Source organism: Lissotriton helveticus, chromosome 5_1 (genome assembly GCF_964261635.1).
Source record: "Lissotriton helveticus chromosome 5_1, aLisHel1.1, whole genome shotgun sequence".
Taxonomy (NCBI): Eukaryota; Metazoa; Chordata; class Amphibia; order Caudata; family Salamandridae; genus Lissotriton; species Lissotriton helveticus.
Genome location: NC_136065.1, coordinates 245,980,695 through 246,006,215, shown reverse-complemented (window position 1 = coordinate 246,006,215; position 25,521 = coordinate 245,980,695). Strand labels below are relative to the sequence as shown.

The following is a 25,521-nucleotide window of genomic DNA, read 5'->3' as shown; positions in this document are numbered from 1 at the left end:
TAACGACTGAGCAAGCAACTACACTAGTCGCCACATTCAAATTGAACATCGTGTGAGTACTCCGTGGGAGCACAGTCTTTTTCTGGCTCCAGACAGCCTCTGGTTAGTCCGGGGAAAAGGTGCTCCAGGAAGGTTGTCCATTAGCTTTCCCTAATATTTTCTAGAATTCTATTTTTTCTGTACATAATTAACAGTTGTATTAAATTTAATCCGGAAATCCATTTTTGGTAAATATATAAAGGACTGTTCTCTTATTCGTTCTTAAACATGGATAGGATCATTCAGGTTATATACATTTTAGAGTAATTCTACTTAGTGGAGATATATTTTTAACAACATTCTGTGCAGTAGAATTAGGGCAATCAATCTTCAGATTTAAACTTCAATAATCAATTGAAATGATCTGAGAGGTAAAACCAATCCAGGAAGAGAATATAAAATGTTATGGCTATTGTGAATGAAAGTTTAAATTCAATTAAGGACACAAGTTGAGGATTATGCTTTATTGCATTCACTTTATTTTCTCCAGCAGCTCATCAGAAACAGCACAAAGCCAAAAAACAATTTCCCATGAACATTTGAGAAAAGGACACCAGACTTCTAATCAATCAAATGTCATTCAATCTCTCCCATTATTCTTTGCAGCTTCCTGTGCCCAATCATTCTTTATGCAACAACAGCAATATCCCAATTTCCAGTTCAATCCTGTTTGGTGGTCTCGCTTTCTACAAATAAGAGGAAAAAGTATTATATTAGTGGCTGTCCTGCTAAATACATTTTCACGTACTCTATTACGTAATCCATCTATACATTATCAACTCTCAAGGTATCATAGAATAAATGAAAGATGAGTACAAGCAGTGTTTCTTTCTGATTTCTAAGCCACATGCATTGCAGCGTCTCCTCCCAAAAGGGTGGGTTTCTGATTAATCCTAATCAGAGCGTGGGATAATTCTTGCCTTCCATGCTTTTGATAGAATTGAACATTTCCTTCAGAATAACTAGGAAATGTTATATTCTATGTCAAGAGCGCACAAGAGGATTACAGTCGTTCAAAGCTTTTTAACCACTATATTGGCCATACTGGCCACAGGTTTGATGTAAAACCTCTTAAAGGTAGAGTCTGAAGACCAGTCAGCCGTATTGTCGGGACAGGCGTTCGTCTGCATGGCTCTGGAGAGTGTGCTTCCCTGCCCATGTTGATCTACTGGCAATTCACTGGAAAGGTCTGGCCAGTTTTCTTGATCTCTACCTCAGTGAGCATGACTATTATGTGTGTCCATTGTGAGTCTCCATGTTCACATGGATTGAGACCCTAAAGCTTGGCTCTGAGGTCGAGGGGCATGTATAGTGCACCCTTCTTTTACAGAGAGTGGCCACTTCCTTCTCTACCAAGCCTGTAGTGGCAGTGGTGGCAACATTACTCTATACTCCGAGGTACCTGTACCCTTTTACCCTTAAGAGGAGTTGCCTACCACCTCCCTCCTGGTAAAGTCTGTGCAGTCTCCCTTAATTGGGTTCTTCTTGCCTCTGTTATATATGGGATGTGTGTTATGAGCGCCAGTGGGTCCACTTGGTGGGGGCTGCTGAGCTATTGTGTTTAATGTTTGCCTAGCTGTTATCTGTTCTGTGGACATTCAAGCTTCTTGTGCCCATCACTATTCCATGGCGGGTTGGGGAAGGCATTAGCTGTTATATGTATTTAATTTATATTCCCTCTACTGGGGCAACCCCCTCCCTTTCTGCTAGGAGATGATTATTGTCTCCTGCTCTGAGTTAATTAAAAGTCCTCTCTGAGGATTAGGTCAGACAGGTACTAAGAGACTGGGAAGAAGGGCAACAGACCCTCCTCACACACAAACCATCAATGAGCATGCAATAAATATGCCCAAGGATTGGAGGGACACCCCGGATTCAAAAGTAGCAGACCCCACAAATTGGGTCCGCCTGTCAATCAGGGAATGATAAAAGTCTGGCCTCATAAGGTTGTTGTTTTTAGGTCTCGCTAGCGAATGCAGCGCAGTTGCTTCGCTAACGAGACTCTATTGCTGCTGCTTTCTGTCCCAAAGGGAGACGGAAGGTGGCACGTGCGGACAGGAGATGTGCACTCGTACGGACAGGAGATGTGCACTCCGTACGCGGGAGTGTTTTTGTAGATCTTAAACCAAATAATAGGTTTAGTCGGAAAATAGCATTTTGTTTTTGGGACCCTGGCATGAAGGTCGGTGAGTTTGGAGTTGCATTCAAGTCAGGTGTAGCTGCGGTTCCAGCAGAGCTCGGTTTCTGGACACTTCAAGCGATGGGAAACCCTGAGGTTTGCAACAGGCAGGCAGCTGCAAGGGCAGTGAGAACCCGATTGCTATCGAGACATGTGGATGCGGCTTTTCGGCAAATTACTGGGTGTGAAATAGATTCATGCTGGGTTGGCTGATACTTAGCTTCTCAAGGGCTTCATGTGGACAAAACCCGCTTCTGTGTTTATTCCTAATGCAGGCAGCTGTGAAAGAGCAGTGCTGCGTCCAAGATCACACATTGTGCCAGGGAATAAGCAGAAACTAATTTGGTGCTTCTTCTAAAACCCATGTTTAAACTACCTAACCCAATCTATTAAGGGTGGAAAAGGAACATTTCAGATTTTTCCCCCCTCAATTAGTAGCTAATGTGTAGCCCTTGAAAGCGCTGTAGGCAGTAAGCAGTGCCATTCTTCAGCTTTTGCACCATAGAAGAGAATCAATTAAATACCATGATCAGATTTGGGAAACCAAAAACTGGAACATTCCAAAAACATTGAAGTAGGACTATATTTCCTTTCCTTTTTTTGTTTTTTTGATGGCACTCTGCTACATAGAAAACACACAACGGGACAATGCACCTTTTTTTTACGCACCAATCTCGTGTGTTAACTGTGTGACTGTGGAACACATGAAAATGTGCCCTCTGTGTTCAGCCGACTCTCCCTGACAATTGGGACAGGAGCTACATTTAATGAAATTTGCCTGGCTTGGCCTGAGAGTGGGGGGGAAAACTGGACTGTCCTGAAAAATCCAGGAAGCCTGGTCACCGTGCCATTGGTACCTTGCAGTATGAGGAAACGAGAAACCCAAAATTATGATTTAGTCATTCATATCTGAGTGAGGGCAGAACAGACTCTGGTGTGCAGGAATGTTGAGGTGCTGAGAGTACTGGCATCTGATGAAAGGCACCCATCATTGCCGTCACTTCGGTAAGTAAGATTCTGGGTGGTGTGTAACCCTCACAGGATTGGGGCTACTGGTGTTTGGCCCAGATACCACTGTTGAGCTATGAGAAGAGCAGCGGCTTGTCTTAAGTACATTGATATGGGATTTAAAGGATGTACAAGCAGCTGAGAGGAGGGCTAGGTATAACCGGATAGTGTAAATCTTAACCTGACTGGGTGGAGGAATGTGTTCTTGAGAATTCTTTGCAAATGTGTCAAGGCCCTAAAGCAGTGTTCAGTATGTGCCAGTGGTTGCTGTTGGTGGGCCTCACACTAATTTTGGGATATGGACACTTCTTTTTGCTTTTACTACATTTGTTCCACTCACTGTAAGTCAAAGTCTGATGCTTAAAAAAAGAAGGTGGGAAGAGAAAGATAGGAAAAGATTGTAAAAGGGAGAAAGTAGTTTTGAAAAATAACTCACACAAGTGAGATTACGAGTGTAAGTGTTGAGTGGTGGAAGAAAGTGGCTCGAGGTAGAATCGAAACTATGCAGCTCTGGTATTTGCCATCCAGCAGTGCCCGAGAAGACCCCCTAAGAAAAACTTTGGGCCCAGGCACCAGTTTGTGCATACATGAGGCACTAGGATGCTTGAGGTGCCTTTGGGAGGTGCTTGAAGACTAAATCTGTTGCTTTGAACCACAACTCTTGCCGCTGGTTTGGAGCCTGTTGCTCTCTGCTTGCTACAACGTTTTTTTGTCAACCTGGGACTCTATGACCTAATAACATCTCCCTTCAAATATCTTCCACGTTATCCACCATATTTAAGCACAGTTCCTAGCTCCCAAGTTTGTTGACAACCTACCTCCATGCCTCCTGTTCTCAAAAGCAACACACCAATCAGTGCGACAAAGGAGCTGCCATTCAGCTTGGCTAACTCTTCTTTGTATCTCCCTTGCTTTCGACTAGGTCCCTCAGCAGTTATCAAGAACAAATGTATAAACTCCGAGTTGGACTCCAGGGACTCCCTCAAGGATCGCATTCCAAGAGGAATGATACACAGTTGGCACACTCAGTGCTGGCCGTAGGCCGAGCTGTGTTGCCCCTCCTAAAGACACCACCTGTGGCTCCTGGTGAAACTCTGAATTGAAGTGATCCCTGTCTCACCTGCAAATGCCTCTCTTAGATTGCTCCACACTGTGACTACACATCCCACAGATGTCTCCTGCCCACCTTAATACCTGCTCTACAGACCTGAGTTTCTGAAGCGTAACACGCAGAAGTAAGCACTTCCATGCCCTGGCTCTTGACCTATAGAAGCCTTTATCATCTAAACTCTGCCCACAGTTATGACTATAAGGAAGGCCTCGAAGAAACACCTCTTTATGCAGTTTTTGTCCTGCTATGCCTTCCACCCTCTTTTGCCATTTACTGACCCATTGCTAAGTTGAGCTAGTCTGCGGTGGCAAATAATACGCATTGTTAATAACTGAATACACTGTTGTGAATTTTGACTAAAACCTGTTGCAGTCTTTGTAGTAACCGCAGAAGATCTCCTGAGTGATAGCGATTGGCATCCTAAATGTGTCTTGACTCAGGTTAATGATGCCCTTGCGAACAGAATTATGGTTTCCAGCTCCTCTTTAAATCACAACCTGATGGGAAAGTTTATAGCACCTTTGTTTATGGGCAATATTGTCCTGGCCTGAAAATTGGATGAACGTGAGTAAACTTCTGCAGTTGTGAAACAAAAATCAAAAAGGATGAGGGACATTACTAACTTCTGTCCACACGTTTTGTAGCAAAACTAGTAGTTTTGAATTGAACATTTTACCTTCAGGTGACCAGGCCTCATCCACCCATGGTCATGGGCCTGCATAAAATAAGTTTATACATCCTGTGTAATAAATAACCTTCAGCAGGGAAATATCTTCTCAGAAATACTATGAGCATACAGTTTTGCTTTCAGCTGTATATTACACTGTGCCCTTTTTAGGTCGATCCTACAGCCAGCGCGCATGCGCTGCTCTGCGAGTCTTGTTGTAGTGGAGTAGAGAATAGAAGCCCCGCCCACTCTCCGGCCATATTTGCCATCGGCTTGTATCATTGTCTGTCCTGAATGCTGGCTTCTGATTCGTAAATAGGCTTGTTAGTCCCTCCTTAGTACCGCCTCCTCTTCATTTGTTATCTCCCATGGTGACTGCCCCCTTTACTTCGGTTGTTACACTGTACATGTTATTTAGGCTGTGAGCACTGTTTTCTTTATCCAGTTTCTCTTACTGCAGGCACGGTGTGCTTTGGTGCCTTCTTTACCCCTCCGCCCTCCCTCTCGTTGTCTGTAATGCCTAGCATTTGCAATGCTGTATGTCTTGCATTTGCATGAGCTTGAGCTATTGGCATTGTAAATGACAATGCCTATTATTTATGTTTTGGTTTTTAAACCATAAATAAAACACATTGTCATTTACAATGCCAATACCTCAAACTTGCGTAAATGCGAGACCTATTGCAATTGCATAAATGCGAGCCCTATTGCATTGCAAATGCTTGTTTCAATCTGTATTCCTCTTCTGACAGGCACCCATCAGGGGTCATAGAGAAAGCCAGGATGCAGGAGTGGAAGCCAGGAGAGTTAGATGTCCATCTCCCTAGACCCGTGAACAGGGCCGAAGTCACGAAGGTGTCTCTATGACAGATTACCAGTGCAAGGAATATGCCAGTCTCATGGAAGGAGGTGGGCTTCAGCTCATCAGGTGGCAGCACAGCAGAGAATGGGCTACCTGTGACGATTGGGTAGGCAATTGGTGCTTTTAAGCACAAGGACACTACAGACCGCTGCTCAACAAAAAGGAAACCTGCTGCACATCAACATTGGGGAAGACAGGGGAAGCTGAATAGCACTATATTGTCATTGAAGGTAGGACTCCTTTTCCCTTAACGTCTCCACTGTGCTATAGGTGCCATGGGTGCTCCCAGTTACCATCTGTAGATGGGGAAGAATGGCCCACTACGGATCTTACCATTTGAACCCTTGGTCCCTGCCCCAGGACTTGCATAGTCTCCAGCTGTTTCCCTTCTTGCCTGCACTTGTAGCAAGTGGCACAATTCCAGTGCATTCCCTGATGTTAGCAAATCCAGACTGTGAAAAGTAGTCTCTGTGGAACAGCCCCCACTGCTTTTGTATCATCTAAAAGTATCAGGGTGGGCTGGCATCCTGGCCAACCACGAACCCTCCTTCAGCTAGCCCAGTGGCTACAGGGCTAGTGGCACTCCAGTTACTGTGCTAAGACACCAGGCACCCTTAACCAGACCCCCTAACACCACCAGAGTGGTGTCCTTGCCAAGGAAGGATAGGCACTTCTGTAGTGGCGATTGGTGGCATTTCTAAGTGGGGAGGTGTAAAAGTTGGGGATGGGTGTTACGTCGCAAGCTAGCAAGCCTGACTGACATAAAAGTGGTTTGGGAGGTTTTCTCCCCCAAGAAGAGTGGGCAAATTGTGCATTTTAAAACAAATTTGAAAAAGCAAGATGGTTTATAAAGCTACTACAGTAAATATGTTCAAAAGGACAGAATGGAGGCAGAATATCTGCTAACCCCATGGTCACAAGAGCAGCATGCACAAAGGCAAGGCTGGGATCTCTAAAGTTTACTGCCAGAACCTATATGTTATGGCATTATTACCATCACCAAACCCATCAAATGCAGCCATAAGTTACCTGTTTGTCCTGACAAATGGTTTGAATTGTAACTGCTTGCATTTTGAAAGTGGTGAAAAAAGTTGTAATCTAAACAGAACTCAGAAGTACCACCCTTCTGCAATCAACAGTTTTATCCAGACAACACACCTTTTGTCTCACCGCCACTGTCACACCTGTTGGCTCATGCTGCGTGACGTGCACAGAAAAATCAAAAAGTGACATCATATTAAAGAACGGTGTTTTGCTGTGGCGCAGTGCCGTCGCCTGTAACTCAATTAGGAGCGTCTACACACTCTGCAGATTGCCTGGGGGCAGACACTACTAACTACATCTTTGCTGCACTCAGCACAGCACCATACAGGCAGACTACTCTTCCCAGTCACTGAAGCCTGCCTCCCATACTCACCTTACCACAGGAGCCCATTTCTCGACTGTTTACAGGTATGCTTTCAAGTCCTGGCGGATTCACCAACTACTTCGCTTCATCATCCAGAAAGGAAAAACAAATAATAAAAGCTCCATGCTGCAGCTCCTTTTTTCTCTTTTTGGATGATGAAGCAAGGAATGTTGTTTATGCTCCAGGGCTGGAAAGTTCATCTGTAAACAACCGAAAATGAGCCAATAATGATGGGGAGTAAGTGGAAAAAACAAGTGATCTTATTATTCTCACTGTATAAATCAACAATCCACATAACTTGGATTGATGATTTATATAGTGAGAAATGCAATATAACTTGTTTGTTTTAACTTAGAGGCAATGTCACGGTTCACTCCCCAAAGGAACAGGCCACCAAGTAGCTGTTGTACATTAACTATGACCGCAATAAATGCCAAACAGTAACACAGTGAGGAATCCTAAATTATTTTTTAGCTCCTCATTGCAACATGCATACATTTTGTGAAAGCCTTATCTGACCTCTTTACCTCCCATCACGAACTTCCTCTGCACTTCTCATGTGCTTGTAAAGAAGCCTGCCTGTGTCTCTTGAGCCAACCCAAACGCTGCTCCCCTGCTGCTTATGTTCTCAAACAGCATGAGAGCAGCACAAGGATTGGTTGGGTCAGGCAGAGCCAAAGCTTCTTAGGAGACTGGGCAGCTGCAGCTATGATCCTCCCAGCTCACTACATTACGCGGGTAGAAGAGGCCTCAAGTGCGCATGTCGGGCTGGCTAGCGAAAGGCACCTGTCTAACCCTCCATGCGCACTTCACTTAAAGTATGTGATCCAGCTGATTCCGAGCCTGAACCTGTATTCACTTAAGCCATACCACGCCCACCATCATTCATGCAGGAAGGCACCTAATGCCCCGCAGTTAAAATGAAAGCACCACTGCGGCTGGGGAAATAAAAAAGAGTTTATAAGCCTCCCGAGGAGAATGCCTGAGATAGCTTTGACCCTCTATCTGAGTGGGCACCAAACATTTTAACGTCAAATTCCAGCGTCTTGCATCACCCAGCGAATCCATCTGGTGAAACTTCCACATGTAAGGCATTTTTCTCCTGGTCGGAGGTCAATGTCCATAAATAGTAGGTCTGTGGGTTTTTCTGGAGGTCTGTAACTCAGTTTTCCAAGAGTAATCCTGTGATCTTTCGATCTTTTTAGGCACCACTTGAAGGTTTAAAGTCTGCTCCAAACATAAGAGACACCATGTAAATCTCTGACGTTCTGACTTGCTACATAAATATATGCATCAATGACCGTTTGATAGAATAAAACGTACTTGTGACCAGGTTCTTTTGGTCAGCTCTGATGGAGACAGCTGAGCCATCCTCTCACTAAGCCTCCCAATAATGGCTTAGACAGTTTAGCAATCACCTAAGTAAACCTCCATATACTGCCTGACACAGCAGAGCAATCCACTGGTTTAACCTCTCAAGAATACCTGAGATAGCATAACCCTACCAATAATGCCTGAGAAAGCATGGCAAATCTATGTGTACAACCTTCAGGGTCCACAGCTCTCAGTAGCTGCTAAGGCATAGCTATTCCTCAGACAACACACATCTCTAGTTAGACAGCAGATCTAGCATGTAGACTACCCAGCTTTCAGTTCACTTTAGACAGCTTGGTACTCAGCTCTGCAACACAGGAGAACGAAGGGATCTCCAAAAATCTCTTAGGCACCACAGCCATCTCTTGTGTTACAAATACTGGGTATCTCTCCCTGGTTAGGGCAAGAATAAAATCTTTTATGGAATAGATGTGTCTTTAGATTAAACGGCTCTCAGCAAATCAGATGAGCTATCCCTCAGGTGACTTCTCTAATGACTCTTCAGCCTCAAGAATGAAACTCTTTTATTCCGAATGTGAAACATAGACCACTAGGCTGCATGCTTCTTTTTAGGTCTGGTCAGCTCTCTGGTTTTCCTCAAGTCATTATCTGATTTAAAAAACGTACAATTAACTTCACTACTACTAAATGCCTTCTGTGAATACCATAAGTAGTAAGTTTAGGATTTTGTCTTAGATTAGTTCTGTGAATTGGCCCCTCACTGTTTAGCCTCTTTGTTGTGCTCCGCATGTTCACTCTCTACTTAAACACCCCACAGTACAGAAAACACATGGGGACACGCATAAAGCCAACATGCCTGCACAGTTGTGGCAAATGCAGACAATGGGTACACAGCCGTGGTCCTGTTTTCTTGTTTAAAGCACTTATTTTACCACACTATTTCATTCACTTTCCTCTTGTTCCACATTTTCACCCTACAGTGTTTCATCAGTAATACAAATTGCTGCTACACGATATCTGAGATGGCAGCAGGGCAGTCACTTTTTATGGCAATTCGAAGAAAGCAATCGATATTGCATTTTATTGTGTATGCTTTTGAAGTTTACCACTTAAGATCACTAACTTAATCTTCTGACTTCTTTTTTTTCAACATTCTTCTGATAGGGTAGCGCTTATGTCTACTAATTTAGTCTGTTAAGCAAAGGTGATGTTCTAAATTGGACGGCTGGAAAACACAGTACACTAAAAGCCCTTGGCCAAAAGTGTGAACTAAAATTTGAGTTTGACACTCTACACACTTCCTGTTAGGAATCAAATCATGTGAACTGATTGACTTGTCACGTAGTTATTGTAGGGAGAGGTGTGGCGCCGCGGCCAGGGCGACTGACGCTGGAATCTGGGGATCAGGGTTCGATCCCCGGCTCCGGCGGCAGGTTAGCCCAGCACCATGCGACTCTGGGCAATAGCTTGCTTAATCTTCCCGACGGCCCCTCAGCGCCTAGAGACCCTAACGGGTGATTGTGCGCTATACAAATGTGGATTATTATTATTATAGGTACAGTTATATTATAATGAGCTCAGATAGCATTATGACTGTGTTTGTTTTAATATTATTGTATTGGTTTTTCGGTTTAATTGGTTTAACTTTTTAAAAGTTTAGGATTTTGTCTCAGATTAGTTCTGTGAGTTGGCCCGCACTGTTTAGCCTCTTTGTTGTGCTCCACATGTTCACTTTCTACTTAAACATCCCACAGTACAGAAAACACATGGGGACACGCATAAAGCAAACATGCCTGCACAGTAGCGGCAGGTGCAGACAATGGGAACAAAGCCCTGGTCCTGTTTTTTTTGTTTAAAGCACTTATTTTACCTCACTATTTCATTCACTTTCTTTGTGTTCCACATTTTCGCCATACAGTGTTTCATCAGTAATACAAATTTCTCAAATTGCTGCTACACAATATCTGAGATGGCGGCAGGGCAGTTGCTTTGTATGGCAATTTGAAGAAAACAATCGATATCGCATTTTATGGTGTATGCTTTTGAAGTTTACCACTTAAGAACACTAACTTCTTTTTCTGACTTCTTTTTTGTAACATTCTTCTGATAGGGTAGAGCTTATGTCTACTAATTTAGTCTGCTAAGCAAAGGTGATGTTCTAAATTGGACGGCTGGAAAACACACTACACTAAAGGTCCTTGGCCAAATGTGTGAACTAAAATTTGAGTTTGACACTCTACACACTTCCTGTTCGGAATCAAATCATGTGAACTGATTGACTTGCCACGTAGTTATCGTAGATACAGTTATTATATAATGAGCTCAGATAGCATTACGGCTGTTTCTGTTTTAACGTTATTGTATTTGTTTTAACTAACTGCACAATAAATAATTATAATTATAATTATTAGTATTCTTACACAACTGTACCCTCTATTGGGAAATATTTCCCCTAACAAAACTTCCCACCTATTCTCTCTATAGTGCTTACGCATACCGGCCCTAGGGAAAGCGCTATTGGCTGGACATGAGTTCGAAACTTTCACCCTGCTGGAGCGCTCCTCACATCCTCTGTCCTTCTTTCCTCTGAAGCCTTGTACTTAGGAGCAGACCTCCACTGTAGTACACTTGAAAGTAGCTTGTGTCCTATTAGCCATGCTTACTAAATCTTATCTTAATAGGATTGCTGGGATTTCACTATGGCAACGGAATGTCCATCAAAAAGAAAGCAGTGCAGCAGAAACCTATCTGCAACCTTCCTCACTGCTTATTAGCAGCAGATGCTTCTGGATGGCCGAAGGACTCAAGATTCCCATGCTTCTGAGCAGAGATCTGCAAGTGTAGGACTTCTGCAGGGTGGGCAATGTACATATTCTTGTCTGACTTTGGGAGCGTTCGAAGAGTAATGTCCTGAGGATCAGCTTTGATTGATTCAGTCGTTAACGCAGGACTTTACCTTGCTGTTGCCCTCCTTCAGGTAGAAGCGGAGGTAAAGTCCCTGCTGGTGGATTGTGCTGCTGTACCATTGCATAGGTGAAGAAGTATTCTGTGGTCCCAGGGCTGCCTGGGCTAGGTAGGCAACGAGTCAGTAGGTAGCACAGCACGTGTTCTCCAGCTATTGATCTTCTGTCTGTAACCGAGAGAGGATGCAGTTCCTATTAGATTTGGTCATGAAAGGAGTGATGAATAGCATCTGAGAATATGAGTAAGCCAACTGCTAACCACTCGTGCTTGTGAATACGCATGAGGAGGGAGCCAGGAGTACACAACATGATGAGTTTGGAGGATTGCAGCTTGCCACAGTCATTCGCAGAAAGTAAGCACCTCTGGTAAGCCAGCAGCAAGGTCACCACCCAGCCGTGGACACTGCATAAGTATAAGTTTTACCCATGTATAACTGCCAAGGGCCCTGTGGCCATACGTCAGAGGAAGCACCAAGTAAAGCACCAACATACAGGTTGGTACTACACACCTGGGAGTACGCATCATGGTGATGGCAGGGTTGCCAAATATGGTTCACAATCCTGGATCCAGTCATGGCTATAACTGGACATCAGAGATCCCTGGCTAAGCATATTCAGTAACAAGCTAAGCTCAGTAACATTTGCCTTCAGGTCATAGATTTCACAATTAAAGGATTAGACTGGTGGTCACAGTTCCTATGGTTATTAAAATAATTTAGACTGCTGATCTGGAAATCTGTTTGCAAGCTAGCTATAAAGCCAGAAAGTTAGGTCCTCCAAGCCCACAATATCAGCACTGTATTTGCTGGAGTTTTGTGTTTTGGTTGCAGAAAGAGTACTCTTTTGCTATTTTGGGGGGAATAAAAGCTGGGACATGGAGTGTATATTCAGAAATGATGAACAATAGGGCTAGATGACAAGCAAATCTGATGAAAGTAAGCATGTCTGGTCATTTACCAACTGGTCCTAAAATTAGATTGTGGATGAGTGAAATTAAGAGTGTTCTTGTGTGTGCTGGTCCTTTCCCATTGTGTGTTGTGACCATGCTCTATAGAATATTGTATTGTATCATTTAAAAGTAATTCTATCTATGCAAGAGTTTAATGTTCCTTAAGTGAGCAAAATGTAATGAGCTGGTTATGTGCAATGCTTTGCCAAACCAAACATATTACATTTATGGAGATAGCTGGAAAAACAAAATCATAGGATGCTTTTAAACTTGGTGGGTTTCAGACTTGTTTGACAATAGAACTGTCTTGTCTCAAACGTTTCCTGAGCGAATGCCATGTCTGCAACAGTTTCACCAGAAAGTGATCATGCCATGTTCACTAAGTACAGGGCCTGAATTAGGAATTTGTTTTCACTGTATGTTGATGCCACATACATTGCTCCTGATTCACAGTTTTGTAGCAAAACCTCTGCAGAAGAGGTTCACTTGTGTAGACCCCAAATGCATGATTATTTGAGACCCTGAAGCAGTGCTTGATTTGTGTGTGTGGTATAAGTGGTGGACTGGAACTTGTTTGTCATCACCAGACTTTGCCCAAGAGTCAGAAAGCGACACTCAGAATAGAGAGATAAATGAGGAAGAATGTAGGAACACAATTGTAAAGTCGGGAAGTTCTGATGAAAAAGCTTTGGCAAAGCCAAACGGTTTGGCTTCAGTCTTCTAAATCATGCAAACGAAGGCATTTACGAATGCTGTTTACTTGTTTTAGCTCGCTCTGTTTATCACTTTAGGATCAAATCTTTTTTATTGTTATTAACGCAAACTTAAGCAAATCACATACACAGCAAGCTGCCTACAACCCTCTTTCAGGATAGCCACGTTAGTCAAGTACTTGTTAAGAGATACAAGATGAATCATTGCAGGTGAGGGATAAAATACACAGCTAGGCACCTATAACCCAGACTAGGCCGACCACGTACTGGGGTTAGTGGCTGAAGAAAAACCAAGTGCCCCGTTATGTTAAAATTGTCAGTTGTGACTAGAAAGTCCATGACTGTGGTATGGCATTGCTGAGTACATTATGGATTGTACATTCCTGTTGAAAATCAAAGAGAGAAAACAAGTTAAACATAACATATGAATAAACAAGAAACACCCATTCACACTCCACCCCACCCTCACCCCTTCCGACTGGGTCATACTGTTTATCACTTTAAAGCATGCGCTATTTGTTTTGCTTATGCTGGTAAAAAAAAGTAGAAAAAACTATTGCTTTCATTATAGAATACATATAGGAGATAAGTAATTGAATGTCATAAACGGTGGGCCGATTGAGCGTACTTTTCAGATGTAAAATAGTCCCTCATTATTCCAAGGACAGCACTTGCTGCAAGGCAGAATTGTACACCAAATACGCAACAGTATTGGGGGTGATGGGGTAATAGTCCTCTGGGTGGAGTAAAAGTCCACTCTATGTATATTTTAAAGAATTAGCAACCATACGTCTACAGATCCACTATCTAGCCAGCCCTTAAAAGAACCTACCATAGTGAGATAAAAAATAAATGTAAGGTGGTGGAAGAAAGAGACATGAGCTGCATTCAATACTAGGAAACCTTTAAATTCACCAACCCTTGCCTTTAGCAACACTGCTCTTAATTATTGTTATTAAAATACTTTTAAAAATATCATTATAATTTTTCGAAAATTGTACACTGCCGCTAACTACTATTACTTGCGATTCTCCTGCAGAGGAGTACTGGTTTTATCTTAAAATGGTTATTCCACTTCATTCCCTTTAAAACAAAACTTTAGACACAGGCACTAGAGGTGTATACCATTGTGGGAACACCGGCGTTGCTGAGTTACCTCACCCACAAGAAGCGGGTGCACAGGTGCGAAGTTGTGTCGGGTTTCGTCACGCAGGTCGATGGTGCTTGGAGCTGAAGATGCTGCAGGCGGGTCGTCGAGGAGAGTTCCGGTGGATCCAAGGGTGGATCTGAAGAGGTGAAGACCTGAAAGCAGAGGGGACAATGTTCAAAGTCACTAGCCAGTGACTACCGTGGAACCAGGATGGAACCAGGCAATGTCGGGTGCAAACAGGTGAAGAGGTGCAGCTTGTCTCCGCAGCCACGTGGACACGAAGAGGTCAAGGACGTCCAGGAGTCGATCACGAGCTGTCCCACGAAGGCTCTAGCTGATGGCGGTGTCGGCAACTTGATTGGAGCAAACAGGCCTTTGCTAATGCAAGCCACGCAGTAAGTGGAAAAAGCTTAACACTCGGACCAGCAAGGTCAGAGCGAGGGCTCCTTTTCAGGGGAGCAAGGGCCAGTCTGGAGCAACCAGACCAGCAGTTCAAATCGTAGATGGCCACTAGCCGCGTGGCAAGTGACCGGGATGGCGCGTCGAGTGGCAAAGTGCAAAAGGGCCCCACGCAGATCGTGGAGATGCTGGGGGGCTGATCTTCGGTGCAAATGCTGCTCTGTGTCGGGGCTTCTCAAACCTCAAAGCACAGCGTCGAGGGTGCCTCGGGTGCTGCGCAGTCAGCTCTTCGGGGTCTTCCAAGATGTCCGGTCCCACGTCTCTCGGTGCCTCCACGGGTCTCTTCTTTTCAGGGACTGTGGATCGGGCTCTGAGATGTCTGGGAGTCTGGGTCTTGTCAAGCTCTGGGCTCGGGCTCCGGCGGGAGTCGGCGGCAAAGCAGATGTCGAGTTGCTGGTTGGTGCCTGTATTCACAGGGTGGTCACTCCTTGGCCACAAGGGAGATTCTCTTCAGTCTTCTGTGCAGCAGAATGTCGAAGTCCAGTTTTCTTCTTATTTCAAGTCGAGTTCAGGATGATCTGAAGTCTTAGGACACAGGTCCTACTCTTATTCCAAATCTGGGGGCCGGATCACCTACTAGGTCCCTCCTCTGGGTGGGACCAGGAAGGGGGGTGGTTACACCCCCTTTCCTTTGTCCAGCTTCGCGCCAAGACTGGGGCTGGAAAGCCCCAGCACCGGTTTGAACTGGCATATACACAGGGACACCTTGTGTGCCCCAGGCATGTCTGATTCTATTCAGCCCTGTCCTACCCAATACACAAAATCCTGTCTGGGGTGGTGCTAGCACCTCCCAAGTCAGGAAACCCTTTGTCCAAGCTGCCCTCGCTGGAAGGACTCCCAGCAGCAGGAGGTCAGACTTGTGTCTGTGGTGGCAGCATCCATTTTGTGATGCTGAGGCTCTGTTTAACTTTAACCGGGGTTCAGGTTAGGTACATGTCATATCCCTCTAGAAGGGTGGAATGCTACCCCTGTCGCCAGAACTGGCGAGGGGGTAGTATTCCAATTCGTATGACACCTTACTCGACATGTTTTGATAAAGCCAAACCAAAGATAGCATTTAACCGCGAGGTTCATAATGCACTTAAGAGTATATGGTATGGCAGTATCATGAAACAGCTAAAGGACATGGTTCCGAAAGCTGCAGACAGGCTCAGCTCATGCCAGAGCACCATCTCACATACTTCCAAGCACTCTGCCTCCAGGATTGAAGAGGCCTTCCATAGGAGTGGCTGATAGGAACATATGTGTCCATTTTAGGTTAGGCATAGGCATACTACACCTAAGTAAGGGGTGGTTACACCGACTTACCCCAGCTGAGTGATCAGCCAGTTGTGTCAAATATGGAGGCCAGGCCAGGGGTGGCACAATACGTGCTGCAGCCCCTGGTAGGCCTTGGAAGCACCTATGCCCTGGGTACCTGGGGTACACTGTTACAGGGGCCAATAGGGTGAACCAGTTCCAATTTCGTAATGCACCTAAAGTGCATTGGCAATAGGGAGAGAACAGCAGGCTGTGGGTCTGATTAGCAGGCCCACAGCCACATTAAGTCCTAAACCAGTGAAGCAAAAAGCAAAAATTTGGGGTGACCATAGGATAGCAGACCCTACTCTCCTACAAATTCGAGCAATGTACATGTGAGTCTGTTAGTTGGATTTAATAGGGTAAAGGAGGGATGGAGGAGGGAAGAGTCTATGACATGTTGTTTGGGAGATCATAGTAGTAAAATAAGGTTTGGGTTGAGTCACAGGAGGTATAGAGAAGGGAAGAGTCTAGAAAGAGTTATTAGTGAGATTATAGTAAAATGAGGTTTGGGAACAGTCAGAGGAGGGATCGAGGAAGGAAGAGTCTAGAAAGGGTTATTGGGAGATAATAGTAGTACAATGATGTTTGGGATGAGTCAGAGAAGAAGAGGCTATATTGAGAGAGGTATAGGATGAGACATAGAGTAGTGCACCAGAGAGAGTTGAAGTTTTTTTAATGTTTTTTTTTCTACATTAAGAGTGATATAAATATATAGATACATACCTACAAAGAAAGGTATACATATATATGGAAAATAATAAAGAGATTTCACATTGTACTAAATAAAGTCCCATATGTGCATGCATGGATAAATAGTTAGAAACTCAGACGTTCAAGTGTTGCTATACATAAGCATTTTTTTGTATATTTTTATTGTGTTTTTGGGGGGGTGAATTGTATGCATTTTGTATTTCTTTGTATTTGTTTATATTTATTTAATATTTTCCCCAATATTTCAGTAGTGAAGCACCTATAGATACAATTGTTAGGATTATATTTAGACATTATAATAGGTAAAATAAAATAAAACAGAGACCCATAAGTATCTAATCAATTAACTTATATAAATTGCAGAAAGAAGAAAGCTGCCACCACATAAATGTGGCTGGAATGTGCTTGCAATTAGCAATAATTAAAAATGTTAACGTAGCCATGAGCGACTTTCTTGGGATGATATTGTGTATGGCTGACAAGTTGCTTTTAAAGATGGCAACCACCTTGGAACAGTGAAACAAATATTCACTATGCACAATACCTCTCAACATGGCTGCTCGATTTTAAAGCAGTGGTAATGTGGAATGCGGAGCAGTGCAGATGAAATGAGCAGTAAACAAGTGGCTTGGGTAGCTTTGTCTATGGAGTTGGCAGGTGTTCGGGAATAAAATTGAAAAAAGAAAAACTAAGCATTGGCAAAGCCATCGGTCTCGCTTATGAGAGATATTTGCTCTTCCAATATTATTTTAGCTATGTTTTAACATGTCTGAGGGTTAAATTAAAAAAGGCCATAACACAGCAGCGCTCTGCATCATTTTTTCCCCCCTTCAGCCATGTTGTATTGTAGCTACTAAATCATATAATAGCACTTTATTCTTTTAACTGGTGCCATGTTTTACTTGAGGCAAGCGTGAGCTATCTCCAAAAATGTTAATGAATAATGGTCTTAAAGAAGGATGCCTGTTAGCCCCCTTATTATTTTCCCTATATATGTATGATTTAGCCATGGCTTTGAATGATTTGGGAGGGGATGCCCTGAAATCAGGCCTTCCAATATAGCCTCACTGCTCTATGCGGAGGGCATTGTGATTTTGGACCTTACCCCTACAGAAACGCTTGGAATGTCTCCATAGGTTTGCTGAAAGCCTTTACATGAAAATTAACATTATTAAGAATACATTGATGACTTTCAAAGATAAGGGGTGTAGAAAGCCCAAAAAGTTTAAATGGCATTTAGAAAGAGATGAGTTTGAAAGTGTTAAACATACCCTTATTTGGGTAAAATGTTTTCCAACAGCCTATCAGTAAAGGAAAATAGCTCACATCTCTCTGGTAAAGTGATGCACATTCTAATGCACTCTTGTCACTCTATAGGGTACTAGGTGGAAGGTATTTTAACTATTTAATTGCTGTGTATAGCTCTAAAGTTTCACCAACTTTGCTTTCCTATATCGAGTAATGGGTCAGATGGGGTTGGGTCCTGGGTTTATACACTGGGTCAGACTTCTCTGCACGGGACCCACAGCACGGGTTCTCTCTGGCAGAACTAAATCTGATTCATATGAGGTGGGATGAGGAACTAGGCAGGGGTGTCCACTCTTCCCCTTATTATTTGCCATTGCAATGGAGCCGCTGGCCAGCAGCGCTCATGCAGGGGGATATACTCTTCCCCTTATTATGGTAGACATAGGGTGTTGCTAGCTAAGCTGCAGCATCCTGTAGCTTAAGGTGGGTTTGCTGTTCCAGACTTTGAGTCATATTGCTTGGCAGCACAGCTGCAATGGTTCAATCAGTGGATTTAAAGTAGGTTGCATTCTGTACAGGGTTTAATCAGTGCACCTCCTGACTTGAGGGACTTATTGCAGGTCCTCTTGGTTCCATGGCAATGACTACATGCAGCCCTTTCAGGAGCTCCTGGTGATACAGCGGTGCTGGTGGCATTGTCTGCAGCGATCTCGCACCCCTAAGCTCTACTTGCCAGACCTGCCACTAAGGTGGTGAGGATGGTGGCCTGTGGAGGGGCGTTTTGGGGGTTTATGGGGTGGACTGCCTTTGGAATACATTTTATCGGAGATTTGTATCAAGACGGTGAATTCCACTCATTTGAAGAATTGATGGAGGATTTCGATATTCCTAGCAGGCAATTCTTGTTGCACTGGGCAATGGTAGTCAAGATTAGGAATCATTTTGAAAATAGAGACTTGGAACCTGCAATGCACACTCTGATAACTGCTTGGTAGAAAGAAGGGTCATGCAAAAACGGACACGTCACTATATCAAGCCATACATGTTAACATTCTAACTGCACTAACAGATTTTAAAGTTAAATTGGACCGATTTAGAGTCACAGATTACTGACATGGGTTGGGAAAAGATCCTAGCACACATACCCACTATCTTTTGTAATTTCAGATTCAAATGAATTAATTTGTATTTTCTGCATAGAGCTTACCTTATGCCTGGTAGGATTAATTGGTTCTATGCTGCTGCTGCTGCAGCATGTCCAAGATGCACGATTTTGGGGTAGAAATGTTCGATATGGTATGGTCCTGCCCCTCTTTAACGGGGTTCTGGGAGGTGGTAGTGGACTGTTTTAATGATATCACACAACATGAGATAGCTTGTTCAGCCCTGGCCTGTCTTCTTGGGAGTTACCCACGTCCCAAAATGTGAAAGAAACACTACTAGATTTGTTGATTTGGCAATGATACTTGCAAAAATAGAATTGACAATGCAGTGGAAATCTGCTGGAGGATCCCAACTGTTAAAGTGGCGAGATGAGCTGGTTAAATCGGCAGGACTTGAGAGCGCTGTATTGTTTGGTGAATTGATGAGAGGGCGGGGAAAAATTGATAGGACTAGAGCGTGGGAACATTTAGTAGAGAACTCACTGGCTCCGGACGTTGGCTCAGATACATCTGACAGCTCCCAGCTTTTGCTGGAAGTAACTGATATTAGCAGGGAGAAGCTTTGGATGGGATTTAGTACTACAGTGGGGATCTTAAGTTGCAACGGGGTTATGGAATCTAGATATGTCATTTCGGAAAGGGTGAACTAAATATGTTGGGTGTTGTTGTTTGTTAGTTGCTAGCTAAAATGGAGAAATGGCATGTTTTAATATGTTATGCACTTAGGCTGTACGAGCTTGTAAGATGTGCATACCCTTAAACGGTTTTACTCGGTACCACTATGCATAGATCACTGTCTGTGTCTGATGTGCTGTGTCCAGGATGTGTGGTGCTCTGTACATTCACAATGCATAGATCATTGTCTGTCTCTGAAGTACTAAGTCCTGGCAGCTAATGTTCTTTGTGTTTTTTGTTATACGAAAACAATAACATTTTAAATGACTTAAATGTAAAAAAGAAATTTGCTTTATGCTATTGTTTGTAACTTAAGTTAAATACACTAGGTCTGATCAAAGCAATATGCCTTGAAATGCTCAACGACATATGTTCAGGGGTTGGCCGCTGTCCTACGATGGGGTCACCGGCTTTTGCATACCAAAGAGAATAAATACCTTTAGAGGCTTACTCCGCACAGAAGCATTATTAGGTCAGAGCATGATGGTTGGGAACTTGCAACCAAAGCACATGTTGCTTCACATTTGTTAGGGTCATTTTGTCCCTTGCAAGTCTATGGCATCACTTCCGTGGTTCACGGCCATGATGTATGTAGCCGGTAGAGATATTACTCATGTAGATGTATATAAGCAATTTTCTCTTTTGCAGCCTCTCATTATATGGTCATTTTCAACATAAAAAATGTGCTTTTTAAATGCCTTTTTAGCTTAAGATGCCGATGTATTTAATCTTGCTGGTGTTGATTGGAACTTAGTAAAATGAGGTAACCAAGATGAACACTGCATCTCTACCTAATCACTAGTGTTCACTAAAGGTAACTTAAACTCTTAATATCTTTGCAGCTCACATCCTGCATGGGGTGTCTGGAAGAGTCAACGTTCCGCAGCTGAGCACAGCATGTGATTCTAGGCCACCGTCGCTTGCCCATGGCCTTCACTAAAAATGGGGAAGCTGCAGAGCAAAGTCAAACGCAACAGCTCTAAATACAGGTGAGCAAACTAGCACATTAGCCATAACCTACCTAGTAAGAGAGTACATGTCCACTAAATAGATCTTCCCATACATCCACAAGTTGTTTCATTCCTTTAGCAGATGTGTCCTGAAGAGATGGCCAGAATATCTACTTTGTAAACATCTCAATTTATACTAATAGTAGGCAGTTTTTATGAATCTCCTTAAACCCAGTATGAATATTCTTAAAACACGGTGTTGATCCAGACCTTGTTGATCTGAGTCTCCTGTTCTTATTCTACTGAGTATGAAAATGGATTTGTGGTCACTCAGAAGTTTGTTCCCCTCCATGTTTGCATTTTTTCAATATATATTTTACAGTCATTTTCTATAAGTATGATTGTTTTTGTTAACTACTTTCTTATAGTGAAGTATGCATTTTCTTTAACCATATGCAAGTAATGCTTAGAAAGTTATCCAGATCGGTTTGATCCCTCTTTTATGTTCCAGGGCGGAGGCACATGTGGAAGTGTACTACTCTGGGCAGAACATCCAGCAACACATCCCAGCTCACAATGATGCAGTGACCTCCCTGGCTGCCTTGACATCGGACCTCTGTGTGTCAGGAGGGAAGGATAAGGTAAGATTCTCAAGATTCCCTTTCTTAATGTGCAGTGGGAAGAGCAATTAGAGGTACGGTGACTTGACGTACATGACTACCATAGACCTCTTCATTCTAAGATTGACACACGTATGAGTTACCATTTTCTATATTTGTATTTCCTATTAAGATGTGGCACAAATCATGTATCTAATGTATATTGTCTATGCCCAAAATGTAGACTACATATAGTAAGGTAAAAAGCAATGAGATCCTTCACACAGTTCACAGAACTCGAACATCAAATGTAGTGCCAATGCATAGTTTAAAGCGCAACAGTACGGAATAAGTGCCTTAGACAAGATCTAGATCCTGAGTAACCGTTGAGAGTCATAAAATGAAGTCTAATTTGAAATATTTTGGCACTGACGTAAAGCCTGGGTTGCTTGGCTAATAGTTGAAGGAGTTCCAACTGACATCTTCTGCTTGGTAGTATGCTATGCTAACATCTAATAACAGACCCACTTCATTTTCTTCTGGAGCTTTCCACTGATATTAAACATAAGATTGCATATTTGTGACCTCTATAGATCTCTATTAAATAGTACACAGGGTTCAGCATTGGGTTATGATTTCCCATCCCATGTGTGAGTATACATGTGACAAAACATTTTCCTAAATTAGTAGGATTTATGGTGTACACTGACGGGGAAAATGTTTGATGAGACCATGGGTCCTAGTGCAAGCAATAAAACTTTGTCACCCCGACTGATATTAAAATGCTGCCATAAATGAAGGCCATCACACCCCTGCACCCCGTGCCACTGCACCTGCTACACTAATGCAGTTTATGGGTCTCCAAGTTCCTCATTCTACTTGTCTTTCGTTTTTGCCCATATTTCCACCCTGCTCTCTTCTCATCTCCCTCATCCATTTAATGCCCTCCTCTCTATTCTCTTCCTAAGTCGCTTTCCCCCTCTTCTGTCTCTCACTCATCCTCATCTCCATCATAACTTCTCTCCTTATTTCTAGTTTCTTTCTATTCCTTTTCCCTTGCCCTTTTCGGACATCCTTATCTCCTTTCTCTTTCTCGCTCAACCTTATTTGATTCTCCCATTCTGTCACGTTTTCCTGTCCCTTCTTTACCCTCTCCTTTTCTTTGAATCCTTACCTCTCTCTTTTTTATTGTTCCCTTAAACACTACTTCTTCTGTACCACTACCCCTGAAAAGTAAACACAGCCATGCCTATAGCACGCACTCTGTCTAAAAAAAACAAAAAACAGAACAGTCTGCCTCTGAAATAACATGATCTGGGGCAGAGCAGAGTGGGCCCCCTCCCACCTCTGGGCACCATTGTATTGCACTGGCTGCACCAGTGGTAGCTACGCCCTTGACACTCCTTAGGCAACATCCCCATATCCTCTGTTTCAAATATAAATTTTACAAATGACAGTTGTAGGTATTGTAAAGTTGTTTATTACAGATCTAAGTCTGGTTTATTTGGCATCACAAAAACAGTTGCACAATAAACAATCAAGATTTCTGGCCGATTGGTTAACAACTTCGCTGCGGCGGCTATTCCGCCGCAGCGCTAAGGGGGCGGGGGGGGCCGCGCAGCGCGCCCATGCTGGTGACGGAACTGCTCCGTCACCAGCCTCGGTTGAGCTGTGCTCATGACGGAGCGGTTCCGTCAAGGCCCCGCCCGCTCAATAGAACGCGCCGCGCAGGCGCGAAATCAGCGCCGCGCAGGCGCGTCGGGCAGGCCATGACGGAACCGCTCCATCATCAGCACAGCGCCACCGCGGCTGATGACGGAGCAGTTCCGTCATCAGCACGGAAAAGCCTAAAAATAATTTTCCAATCTGTCCTTCAGAGATGTGTTTTCTGACTTGCATATGCCACTCCCACAGATCAAAACAACATATAGCATGTTTCAGTAGGAGTTAAAATTGCACTAAAACGAAAGAGAAAGGAAAAAGTATTTAAATAATATTGCTGAAAGTGAAGAACTGAAATCTTCATTCTCAGGGGTCTCACTAATACAAAAGAACTTGGCACAGAAGCTGAAATATTAAAAGACATCTTTATTAAACGTAATAAGTGAGACTACGTCGCACAGGAGCCTTTAGCACTTGAATGAGGCAGTCTAAAGAATACAGAACACAGAGGTCTTTTATCTGCTTAGGATTTACAAACTCAGCATAAAAGAAAGGGGCAGTCCTAGCTTCTGCAAGCATACAAAATACCTAATATGGACATACAAGATCTGCAAAATATTAGCCAATAGAAAAACATCATGTAACCAGAATGTCCCCCTTACGTCGTGTTTCTGCCCAACCCATAAGTCAATCAACTACAGCACTTATAGGTCAATCAGTAATGGCAGAACATGTCTGTATGCAGTTAGGCCAGCTAGTGTCTGAGATTGCTTTCAAAGCAAGGACAGAGGGGGGGTTTCTACACGTTGCAGTCAAAAGGGCAGAAACACTTCATGAATAGAGCAGTCTGTGTAAAGGCAACACAAATTGAAGACAAATGTAAGATGGAGTCAAAATTAAAGAACCTCAAAAGTATTGTTTTCAGCAAAAACAAAGTTATCCATAATCAGTTTCCTATTATTTAATTTCAAATACATATTCTCCTACAAGAATTGAATACCAATGTTGGCAATATCCAATAACCGTCTATTAGCTACATTAATAGTCAAGAAATACTTTCTTGAGAAAGACAAATATGCAATGCTAGTGCTATCAACAATTCTATTCACATATGTGCAGTCTTCGATTTAATATAATATATGTTTAGGTGTCACTGTACTGTAAACGTGTTAATTAAGTCATAAGTTTCTTAAATATACACAGGTATCTGGTATGTTGAAGGCTGCTTATAATAATTGCAAACATCAAAAAGAATTCTGCATCAAAATGTATAAAAATGGTTTATTAACTTTTTGTCTGAAATATAACCTTTACAGTAAACCCCTAAAAATGTAGATTTTGGAATTTTACACTTGAGGACTACGAGGGTGAGGAGGGTTTTTGTCACTGTTTAGAGGCCTCCTTTGCACATGTAGTAATACGCCTGCTGTGTTTGTATTAGTTATAAAAATCCAAACAAACAAATAAAATGGGATCTTCAATCATGAGAAGTGATTTCAATTTACTTTTAATGTGGATCTATCATAAAAGTCAGTCATTCATCTATTAATCATGTGAAATATAGGAAGGAACAGTCCTTAAGATGTGCTATTTGACTCACATGGGACTAAATCCTCTGCGTTTTATGCTGAATTTCAGACTGTGGTGGTCTCTAACTGGAGAACAGGAGCGGCACTCAAGCGGTTCTTAGGACATGAGAAAGAAGTGACTAAGGTAAATATCCTCCCTTTCACTAAAGAGTACCTAACATACCAGAATGGGAACTACGTACTGTGCAGTCTACTATGCAGACGCGTGCAGCAGACATAGTAATAGCAAGCTCATGACAAGGCTTGGATTTAAGGAGCAAAATCCAACTATCCCAATAAGAATTCTAGATGAATAAAGACCTGTCATCTGGAGACAGAGGTCTCACATGTAAATACCAAAATGCTCTTTACTTAAACTGACCTGCTGGAAGTAAATGGGAATTCTTCAAGCAGCGAATCAGGAACAGTTTATACCCCACCTTTCCTTCTGAGTTGATACCTGAACCAAAGGGCACACCATTCAAGCATGAGTCTTAAAGGAATGATAAATAGCCTTATAGCATCAAACAGGAATAGCAGAGTTTTCAAATAGTTTTGGGATGTGGTGTGGTTAGTGCCGGTTTGATATGCTCATGTAGCATATAGTGAGCATTAACTGTGGTGAGCTTTCTTCATTTTTTAACACTAAATACCATTTCTCTAGTTAATTTTTTTAAGTTTTTGATCTGAATGTATTGTGTTCTTTATCCACAAAATGCTGGAATTGTTATTAAGTTTCTTCTGAAGAAGGAACCCATTGCCGGAAATACATTGAGCACAGAGGATAAAATGATAATTGA

General features: G+C 42.9%; 1 protein-coding gene across 2 annotated transcripts in view; it reads left to right on the top strand.

Moving 5' to 3' along the window:
- The window catches only part of WDR31 (WD repeat domain 31), a 169,956-nt gene that overhangs the window by 14,702 nt on the left and 129,733 nt on the right, over window positions 1-25,521 (top strand). For both annotated transcript variants that reach the window (XM_078642128.1, XM_078642129.1), the window contains exons 2-4: window positions 20,785-20,931; window positions 21,404-21,533; window positions 24,792-24,866. In XM_078642128.1, coding sequence (XP_078498254.1) covers window positions 20,885-20,931; window positions 21,404-21,533; window positions 24,792-24,866 — 252 coding nt within the window. In that variant the 5' untranslated portion in view covers window positions 20,785-20,884. The remainder of the gene's footprint in view (window positions 1-20,784; window positions 20,932-21,403; window positions 21,534-24,791; window positions 24,867-25,521) is intronic.